This window comes from Colias philodice, chromosome 20, assembly GCF_061535455.1.
Source record: "Colias philodice isolate Cphi_HAF_F1 chromosome 20, ilColPhil1 Martin Lab GWU primary, whole genome shotgun sequence".
Lineage (NCBI taxonomy): Eukaryota > Metazoa > Arthropoda > Insecta > Lepidoptera > Pieridae > Colias > Colias philodice.
The window spans coordinates 5,902,288-5,913,661 of record NC_143105.1 but is presented as its reverse complement, the minus strand read 5'-3'; the positions used below and the strand labels follow the sequence as shown (position 1 = coordinate 5,913,661).

At 31.7% G+C, this 11,374-nt stretch overlaps 2 protein-coding genes across 2 annotated transcripts; both read left to right on the top strand.

Moving 5' to 3' along the window:
- Positions 1 to 100: 100 nt before the first annotated feature.
- Positions 101 to 2,600, top strand: LOC149479487 (uncharacterized). The gene is made up of 6 exons (XM_089708010.1): positions 101 to 380; positions 682 to 856; positions 1,022 to 1,084; positions 1,307 to 1,366; positions 1,700 to 1,759; positions 2,374 to 2,600. The coding sequence occupies exons 1-6, from the start codon at positions 310 to 312 to the stop codon at positions 2,530 to 2,532; spliced, it is 588 nt and encodes a 195-aa protein (XP_089564136.1). The 5' UTR covers positions 101 to 309; the 3' UTR covers positions 2,533 to 2,600.
- A 2,440-nt stretch (positions 2,601 to 5,040) lies between these two features.
- Positions 5,041 to 10,903, top strand: LOC149479486 (uncharacterized). Its single transcript, XM_089707774.1, has 8 exons — positions 5,041 to 6,189; positions 6,625 to 6,783; positions 7,036 to 7,249; positions 7,437 to 7,712; positions 8,110 to 8,302; positions 8,648 to 8,920; positions 9,313 to 9,492; positions 10,134 to 10,903. Exons 1-8 carry the CDS (start codon positions 5,790 to 5,792, stop codon positions 10,209 to 10,211), a joined length of 1,773 nt encoding a protein of 590 aa, XP_089563900.1. The 5' UTR covers positions 5,041 to 5,789; the 3' UTR covers positions 10,212 to 10,903.
- The last annotated feature ends 471 nt before the right edge of the window (positions 10,904 to 11,374 follow it).

Below are 11,374 nucleotides of genomic sequence, written 5' to 3'. Positions count from 1 at the left end.
CAGATCTAGTCTGTGATCTGTCACCAGTATATTGTACTCTGTGGTCTGCTGTCTGTCAGCTCCGTGTAATGTGAGCGTGAGAGAAATACACTATTGACTATAAAGCTAGGAGCAAGCGAGACAGAAACATTGTTTTTTGTTTCTCTCATGTTATGCGATTTCTTTTGTTGGGGACAAAGGCAGTTTGTCCCAAACAAGCGGCTACAGTCCATTGTTTTGCTAGTTTTCTGTTTTTTCTCGCTGTTAAGTGACTTCAAAGTTTAATAAACGTTGACAGTGATCTGTTTTAATCCGACTTTAAGTGAAAATATGGTGCGTTGTAGTGTGATTGGTTGTAAAAATCGGCCGGAACGAAGATTACCAAATATTACCTTTCACACGTAAGTAAACTTATTTGAAGTATATTGTTTTATAGAACTGGATATAGTTGATACATTTTCATTAACACTAATGTGAAATTATCTACAAATATATAATATTTTCATCGAAATAGACGTAAACATTTTTTTGTGTTATCCGACTAAATTACGAAGTGTTCTTGTTGTTCAGGACGCCATTTGTTTTTACGTAGTTTCAAATTTATGGTATAATCATGTGATTAACATTAGGGATACCAGTACAGGGTAAAATTTTCCCCAAAATCGTGAAATGTTTTTTAATATTAAATAATATGTTTTTTAGGTTTCCAAAAGAAACAAGTACATTAAACAGATGGATTCGAGCTACCGGAAGGAAGAACTGGTTACCAGGAAAAAGTCACAGAATATGTTCTATACATTTTGAGTCGCGTTATTTTCGAAAAACGAAAAAAAAAACCTATTTGATGCCCAATGCAATTCCAACACTTTTTACAACAGTGAGTAATTTTTGTGATGCGTTTAGTTTGGATTTAAATGTTGTAGTTTAAATATTCATAGACCAATTTTGTTGCTATGTCTACATAATAAACAAAACAAGTTATTAATTTATTTTTATAGGGGTATATTTTTTATTTCTACTAAATTAAATTTTATTTTTTTAGGATATTATTGTTGAGCAACTGAGTACTGCCCAACAATCAAAAATCCATGGACCAGGTCTTAAGGTAAATTAATAATTTCATTGCACTTTCCCACGAGCAACGACACTGCACTATTTTAGAATTGCACGACATACCGTGGAGAGGAAGTTTATGTGGTGTTGTTGTGTGTGTACACGGCTCATATGAATGTGTGAAGCCTGGATTAGTCACAGGTTTTTTTACACCTTTTATTTTGTACGTGGATGTTCTTAGTATTATCTGATTCAACTAACTTAATCTTTTCAGGATGTTGTTGAGCTACCTAATACAAGCGAACAGTCAAAAACCCCTGAACCAAGTCTTGAGGTAAATTGATCATATTATAAAATTATGGTGAAATATATATCTTAGATACTAATATTATAAAGTTGAAGAGTTTGTTTGTTTGTTTGTTTGTTTGAACACACTAATCTCAGGAACTACCGGTCCAATTTGAGAATTTCTTTCGGTGTTAGATAGCCCATTTATCGAGGAAGGCTTTAGGCTATATTATATTATCTCAACAGACCAACAGGAGCGGAGCAATGCGGGTGAAACCGCGGGACATAGCTAGTTAGTAATAATTTCATTTGGGTACATTTTGTACATTTATGTTATTTGAATTTTCTGGTTTACTGAAGTTAAACTTTATCTTTTCAGGATATTACTGAGTTATCTAGTACTAGCAAACAGTCGAAAGCCTCTGAACCAAGTTTTGAGGTAGGTATATCATTATTTCATAAGAGTACAACAATAAATTAATGAATGAATACATTTATTTCTGAAACAATGAAGTAGAGTATAGTAATAATTTCATCACGCCGGTGCCAGCGCATGGTGACAGCGCCGGTGGCCGGTCACGAAGCCAGGAGCAGGAGCCGCCGTTGTGAAACTTTATAGTGCTCGCACAATAACTAAAACCGTAGCAAATGTTAAAGAACAGCCGACGTGATATCTTTAATGGCGTAAAGGAAATGTTGCCACAGCGTGGTTTTATAGCGTGACCAAAAAATATATTTTGAAGAGTTACCGTGGGAGCACTGTAACTGTTTAGAGTTATTTGTATAAGTAGTATATTTTGTCTTATTTAGACACATCTGTGTGGTCTTATATTTTTTTAAATTGTAAAATTATTTAAGTTGGAAAAGGCATCAAATCTACTAAAATTGTGAGGGGAATCTAAAGCCTGTAACATAGTTTTGAACTAATACATGCTTTAATTTCCCCAAATATATAAACTGTATTATTTTAATACTTTTTAATTATTATTTTTCTATTCTATTCTATATTTCTGTTTCAAGTTTGCAAAAAATAACTTAATATTTTTTTTCCAGGTACCACCGAGAAAAATCAAATTAATAGAAAAATTAAAAAATAAAGAACGTGTAGCCGAGCAAAGAAAAAAGAAAATTGCAGTATTGAGGACAAGGGCGTGGCGGTTAAAGAAAAAGAATGCAGAATTGTGCAGCATATTAGAAGATTTAAAAGCCTGATGTTTAATAAATAAAGAATCTGCTGATGTTTTGTCATCTATATAAACGGCTAATAAGGACTTTTTAAAAAGATATACATTAAAATATGGTATTGGTGCTTTTTAATAGATGGTATTTCGGCATATCAAAAAGCCAATTTAGTTCAGACCTGTATTAAAACCGTTCATGATGAATGTGGAGTAGAAATTTTATCACTTACATTCGATGGCTGTCCAACAAACTTTGCAATGACTAAATTATTAGGGTGTTGTTTACAAGAAACTCAAATAGATCCTACTTTCCAAGTAGGTGACTAAAAAAATTATTATATACCCAGATCCATCACATATGCTTAAATTAGTACGGAATACTTTGGCTCAGAAAGGACCCATCATTGATAGGCAGGGAGTAGGGACGCACTATTTCCTGGGAATACATCAAACATTTAATTGAATTGCAGGAAAATGAAGGACTTCACCTAGCTAATAAACTGAAAAGATCTCATATGAATTTTAGGCAACAGATCATGAAAGTAAAGTTGGCTGCTCAGACTTTCAGTAATTCTGTTGCTGATGCCATAGAATTTTGTAACGAAGAACTTAAAATAGATAATTTCTCAAATTCGGAGGCTACAGTAGAATTTATTAAAAATATAAATGACTTGTTGGACATATTAAATTCAAGAAATATGAATGCATATACACACAAAAAAACCTCTATTCGAGGGAAACTTTTCAAATACTAAATTGATTCTTGAACAAATATATCAATATTAATTAATGAAGTTACATTTAGGATGCACTATGCAACAAAAAAAATGTCTGAGGTGGATGACAAGGTACGCAACTTTTATAACAAGTTAATTTTATTTAAAGGTCAATAATTTTTGAAGGTCAAGGATTCAACACCGTCCTTAACTCTTAATTATAAGATTTTTTTTTATGTTTGCATTAGTCATCATCACTACATAGTATAAAACAAAGTCGCTTTCTCTGTCCCTATGTCCCTTTGTACGCTTAAATCTTTGAAACTACGCACAAACAATAAAAAAACGGATTTTGATGCGGTTTTTTTTAATAGATAGATTAATTCAAGAGGAAGGTTTATATGTATAATAACGCCCATTAAATAGTGGAGAAGTACTGTTATTTTTCAGGTTTCTAATGTGATGTCGTAAAAAATTACATTTTTTCCACTTACATTGCAAACGCTGGCTGAACCCTACGAGTTTTATCAAAATAATGTACTAAGTATTATACACATTGAAAAGGTCTACAGAAAAGTCCGCGATGGTATATGTCCATCTCTTATGGATAACCCACAATAACTTTTTTTTGTCATTTACTTTTTACGACAAATAATGGCTAATTTTCGAAGCGATTTTAACCAATACAGTATTAATCCTTAACCAATTAAATACCTTGAATACATTGTTCAGTTAATATAGATCTATATGGCCCTTTACACCGTATGATTTAAGTGAATATTTTCGAAGATATTACAGATTTAAAAATTGCGGGACGTAGCGTTTGCGGCGGTACCGGCCGGCCGTCATTGCACCCGTGCGAAGCTGGGGCGGGTCGCTATGTTTTTATATACAACGTTCACAGTTTTTCTGTAGTGTATTTAGTTTCAGCATAGCACCCGTGCGAAGCCGGGGCGGGTCGCTAGTTAATTTAATAAATAACAAAATCTTTTCAAATCTGTCTTTTTCTTGATAAACCTATCTTACAAAAAAATACCCAAACATTTACAGTCTATATTTTGCCAGTTTTTCGGATAAAAAGTTTTTGTTATAGTTGGCAACATTGACGTAAGGATTCGCCATCTCGTTCTGCTACGGCCACACTACCTTACCGTCTACCGGGCTGTTACCACAATAATTACTACCGCAATAAAACTTATTTGGAGGAGTGAACAAAACACCAAATACAACACCAGGGATGCTGCACTGTGCACATAAACTTAGAATTATACTACGGCCACACTACCGTGATATGCCAATAATTATTACCACAACTTTAACAACACCTAGGTGTAACCACGACTTATGGCCATAATTCTACAATGCCAATCAATATGACAAATGGCGGTAGGCAATAGCTCCGGCGGCGGTATTCTTTCGCACATCAAAGAAGATTACCGCCGTAATTATTGCGTATGCGGTCACACTACCGTTTGTCCAGTGTGCAATATGAGCTCACCGGCGACGCACGTATCGACCGACATGGAGTGGTCAAATGAAAAAGCGCTCGATGGCGCAAATTTTTGGAATTCTTGGAATTCTTCTCTTTGGGATCTTGGGGATACCCAACAGAAGAACTATAAACATCGCAGTGTACACAATGATGCGTGACGTCGGATCAAACAAAATTTATCATTTCCAAGTACAATAGATGATTTGAAAAAGAAAAAATCCTTTTTAAAAAGAAAGAATCCTTGATGAATTATTACAGAAACCATATTAGTATATATTAATTATTAACTAATCTTTTTTTTGCTGCGGTAAATGCCAATAATTACCGAGTACCGACATATCTAGGTAAACTGTAGTGTAACCACACCAGTTCATGCAGTAATTTAGACGGTAATTTAATGCCATAATTATTGCGGTAACAGCCCGGTAGACGGTAAGGTAGTGTGGCCGTAGCATTATGGCCATAAGTCGTGGTTACACCTAGGTGTTGTTAAAGTTGTGGCAATAATTATTGGCATATCACGGTAGTGTGGCCGTAGTATTCGGGTATACGCCGATGTCGTCTCTTTAGTTCATTCTCCCTCTACAGTCAGCTCAATGATCATAATTTAACGTAATTTATAGGCTATCAATGATCTTATTTGTGTTTTATTTACCGTCTAAACTATTTTATAAAGGCGCATTATTAATTAAGACCAATAAACGTAAATAACCCACTATAGGCTGTTTTGATAACACTTCTCCTGTACAGATAATTAAATATAATGAGACAGTTCGACAAGAATGGCATGTGTGGCATATTGGTGGCATACGGTTTTTGACAACATGATTGAGAATACTTGATAATTTAATAATGTCAATGTCACCTTGTAAATTGTGTGACGAGTTGGGGAAAAGATTTAAATTTTTGTGATTTGGAAGTTTTCTAATGTTTATATACTTAGTTTTGTAAAACCTGTTACCATAAAGAGTATAACAGATAATTAATGCATGATTAAATAAAAACTTCACAGTTAAGTTTGTATGACATGTTTTGATAAAAATTATTTATTTACACTAAGTAAATAGTAAATATCCATAAATGTCATGGTTCGCGGACATAGCTGGCAAGGCTGAGACCCTGCTTAACAATTTGGATGAACAGACTGGTGCTGTTTTGGGAAATAATGGTGGTGTTGTTAAATCAAAAAGACATGATCCCGTACCATTTCCTGAACCCTCTTTGGGGCAGAGGAGACGTCCAATACCGAAGTATCTTAAGCGAAACAGTATGGAAACTAAATCAAATCTTAGTCCAACAAGAAAGCTGTCACCTACCAATCACCAACCACGATCCTCGATCAAAGGCAGCCTTGATAATGTGAGGGTAAATCAGGAGCGGCGCAAGAGATCGCCACCAAAAAAGCTACCGCAATACTCGTTACACAACTGTCCTAAAACTTTAGTTAATGATTTTGATAATTTTGGATTAAAGCAAAGGAGTAAGTTGAGTATCTCACATTTATATGTGTTACTGTTTTTAAATAATATATTTTTTTTATCACTTGTTCACTGTGATAATTTGTGTGCCAATAACCACATTGGATGGCCACAGACATTGCTGTATGGCATTATAATATTACATTTTCTTGAGAATTTCTCTTCATCACACAATTTCTTATCTTGATGACACAAATTAAAACTAAATATCATATAATTTATGTAATTATACATGTTTAGATATAACTTAAATCTAGAAAATAAATCTTAGTAGTTTATTAGGTGATAGTTGATACCACCGATTGGTACATACAAGTAACAATTTTAAGATGAACCACAGTTCTTGCATCAATGGATTATTTTATATGTAAGGATCAATTTAAGTTAACAAAATCAACTTAAATTTAATGATTTGGCACATTTTAATTTTCTTTCAGGATTCAGTTTACCCACAGATTTGGAGATTATTAATAATGAAAACCTAACATATGACATGCAAACTTTAGAAGTAGAAAATGCCATGTTAAAAAATGAACTCAATGTTATGAATAGAGAGGTCTCTGATTTGATGGAGAGATTAAGAAAAACTGAAGATGGTAAGATTTTTATAAGAAAATCTATTATACTGTGTAATAGATTTTCTTAGAAGCAATATATTATATGGGAGATATAAATAGTTTAATCTAATTAAGGGAATTGAGGCGATGTAGGTAACATAAGATTTAAAAAATAATTCACAATGTGTTTAGTAAAAAAAATGCACAAAAAATTTTTACACACCTCAGTATCTGTTTATAAAATTGTTTATAACATACAAGAGGAAAGTAAAATATTATCGTACTTTACAGAAGTAATAAAAACGCAAGTGGCTTTAGAAGCAACAGAAAAGGTTAATCACAGATTAAGTTTAGACAAAGAAGGTTTATTAGTTCAATTGGAAGACGTCAGAAATAAAATAGAAGAAGTTAGCGTAGTTGAAATCTCTCAGTACAGAACTCAAAAACAGGAAATGGAGGCTGAAATTCAAAAGTTAAATATGAAAAATAATGACTTAGAAAACATGTGAGTATCTTATTTAATGTGGTTTGAAAATTCTACAGAAAACTGCTCTGAAATGTCCATTTATGGTATAATAAAACAAAGCCTAGCATACATAATAACAAAAACAATCTTATCCTATTATTTTGTTTATAAAAAAGAAAGCTAAACTAACTTAAATTTAATGTGAACCATCATTTATTTATTTCAGGATTTCAAACTTAACACAAGAATTGAATAACAATACTTCCATACAGAACAGACTTGACAACGATTTACGACATGCTCAATCGCAAATTTCGGAACTAGAAAGTGATTTGGAGAAACGAAACCAAGAGTGTGAGCGAATAGAAAAAGAATGGGAATCTTATAAATTGCGAGTTAAGAATATGCTGGTCTCTAAAGATGGTGAAATTAAAGCGCTCAGGGAAGGAAAGAATATGACCGAAGAAACGAAACATCTTATTGAACAGATAGATGCCTTAAAGTAAGTTTAGAAATGCTTTATGTAAGTATTATTGTTGTATACTGTCGAAAAATTTGTGATTTGTAAAATAATGCATTATTTTTGATACATCATATTCGCGTAACTACGCTTGCTATAGTGCTCGAAACGTCGCTTAAAATAAATCTCGCTTATAATCCGTTAAAGATTTCTTTACTTGCAAAATGTACAATACTATTAAATTAAAAATAGAAGCAAATTTAAACATCCCATTGTGTAATGTCGAGTAGCGGTTCATTACTGTATTATTTACTAAAAAATTTCGAACTACCTACATTTAGACCTTATTTTGTTTCTACTTATTAGTTTCAGTTCAATTGAGATTTTTTACAGTTTGATTAGCACTTTTAATCAATTTAATAATAATTTTTTTTTCTAGAGAAGAACGTGACGACCTTACCCAAGGTATATCACGTATTAAAACCGAGTGTAGCGAAATAAAACAACAGATGTCGCTACTTGAGTCTCGGCACACGAACGCAGAGAGAGTTGTCGTGGCGCTACGGGACGCACTGAAGGAGGAACGGGCCGCCAGGAACAAGGCTGAAGCACAGGCTAGTGGTTTGGGAAAGGTATGTGTTTGGTGATATGATTTAATTTATTTTATAGTATATTTATTTTATAATATACATAATGATATTTTGTAAATAAGAAAAAAAAATCGATTGAAAAGGCACGGTTTCGAATCCCGCCTCAGGAATTTATGATATTTAATTTAGTAAAAACAATTCAATTGGTTGCCTTTTTGGTTGTTAGTGGAATCATAAATAATTAAGAATGAATGTGATCAATATAGAATATGTATTATATTTACGTCAGACTGTCGGTCTGCTTGTTTCAACACCTATATTTATTGAAACATAGACTATAGACTCGTCCATTCCTATCAACATTCTATTTCATACCATTTTTGACAGGAGCTGCAAGCTGTACAACTACAAAGCAATCAAACAATAGCTAATCTTCGAAGTGCATTGCACAAAAAAGACGAAGAAATTAACAATCTAAAAGAGATCAGTTCTCAAACGTCAGACTCAAGCGCATTGAATGTCGGAGACTATGACGTCATGCATTCCATAGACAACGAAAAGATTCAATATTTGACGCAGACATTGATACAAAAACAAGGGAAAATAGACTCGTTGCTAGCTGATAATAATATACTGAAGATACAGTTAAATAAATTAGATGTGAGTATATTTAAATTTATTTTTGCGATAAAAACTATAGATATCAAATCTATGTTAAAACATGTTTTTAAAGATAACTTTGTTATCATAAATCTGTATTTTTTTTAAATATTTCTTTGATTGTTACGATAAATATATACATACATATTACATCTGTATAGTCAGTTATCAATTCTTTATGAATTCTAAAGTTAAAGTTGTTGGTTGTTCTATTTAAGAAACGAACACCACTATACAAACACGACTAAGTTAATATTATACAAACACTTCAAATAAATCTTTAATCTTTATTTTTAAGGACACATGTTTTTTTAATAACAATGAAATATTCGGTTTATAAGAAATCCTTTCGTTAAAAAATATATAATACTCAAAGAACATTTTTCTTATAGACTAAATATAAGAACGAGATAGCATCACAACGAGCTAATTCACACAGCGTGATACATTTGAACGATGACACCCGACGATCCCGTAACTATTCGCCGTCGTCATTGTCAAAATTATCAGTGCGGATTGGAGTAATGATAAAAAGATACCCGATTTTTAGATTATTCATCTTCTTTTATATGGTAAGTTATTTTTGTTTTTTTTGAATTTCAAAAATAGCTTTAGGTTATGAAGCAGATGGGGAGGAGACATTGCTTGTATATTTAAACAAAATTACTAATTATACCTTCAGTATTTTAATATGTATGATAAAGGTTATACAATTTGGCTTCCGCTCTGGCCAAAATATGTTAAAAGGTATATAAGCACTCATGTATTGGAGTGTATACCGGCCACATATTATGTATTCCTGTATAGATTTTTTGGCACAAATCAAATAATTTGCCGCAATCGCTTGCCACGCATCCACGGGTTTGTGTACGGTCTAACGTATCATCATCATAATCCTTGGTCAAGTGTTTCATGTCGTCGAGCTTTTTAGCCGACTTCAAAACAAAGGAGGTTATCAATTCGGCTGGTATATTTTCGAGAGAAAAGATTTTCGAGCAGTGGTGATGTTATAACATGCGCAGATAAATTGAAAAATAAATTAATTTCCTGCGCGATCGCCTAGTCTCGAACCCCTGACTTATCGATTTGAAGTCCGAGGTCCTTACCGCTATATATGCTATCACTCAGTTATTTCTTCTCGAAACTAATAAAATATCTTAAAAAAAATTTCGCAAATAGTTAGATAAGTACTAAATTATTTATTTTTTTACAGATTGGTCTTCATTTCTGGGTTCTTACCGTTCTGCTCACGAGTACTCCTGAAAATTATATAAGACCAACTAAATCATGATTGTACGTAAAATATGTTCATTTTATATAGATTAATTGTTCATAGTTGTGACTGTAATTTAAATCAAAATATGAAATAGAGGGAATAATAGTTAAAATACTACAAAAATAACCTTTGTAAAAAATTTAAATATTGACAGTCTTCCTAATAAGGCAATATACATATTAATTATTATATAATTATTAATTAATATATTATTTAAAATAGTTATTGTTATGTGAAAATTTATTGGTTTAATACGAAAAAAACTTTCCAGTAGTTATAATAACGTACCTTTATGATATCTGTACCTGCCTATTAATATTATATTGTGTATGTTTTTATTATAATCTTTTACGTTTTTAAGACAAGAATTATTGTTAATATACCAATACCATTGAACTTAAAATTCCTACTGTGTACAATATTTTTATAATGATTATTGATTTCAAAACCTTTAAGCCTTTTAATTAGTTCAAATATTTTTAAATTATTGCATGATTTTATCGAATCTTACATATTATAATATGCATCGCATGGTTGGAAATTTTACTTTGTATATTAAAATTAACGGTAGGTATTGGTTGTAAATAAATTCTTGGTTAATATTTTAAATTTAATGAAATACTGTCTAGTGTATATAATTATTATTTTTTATGTAAATGGAATGTAATATTTGTAAAAATACATTATATTTTCAAAAAAGATTTTTATTTTAACAGTAAACATAATATATTTATCGTATTCATAAATGGGTTTTTTCGTAAATAATTATGAATGATGACCTATGGCTATTTATTGTGATGCAAAATAAAACACTTCTTCTGTTTCTTATTAAGTTCTTGATAGAGTAAATTAATAAATCATGATAAAAGGTCATGTTAATTAACAATCATTTTAATTGTGTGTTTTATATTTTTGTCTTATTTAAATAACTACAATGTTCTGGTTTATCCCACATCAATCAAAATTCTTGACGACTTTCTAGCCTGTAATGACTAATATAAACAAATTAATATTAATAAAGATTAGTTATCACAGTACTGTGTATCTTAAGGAAAATGCATTATATTTTATTGTGTTTTTATATTCTTTGGGCTTCGCCCCGTCTCTCATTGGGATTTAGAAGCGGGACTTTCCTTTGTTCATAGTGCAGATTTGCTATCAGGATGTTGTATATGGAT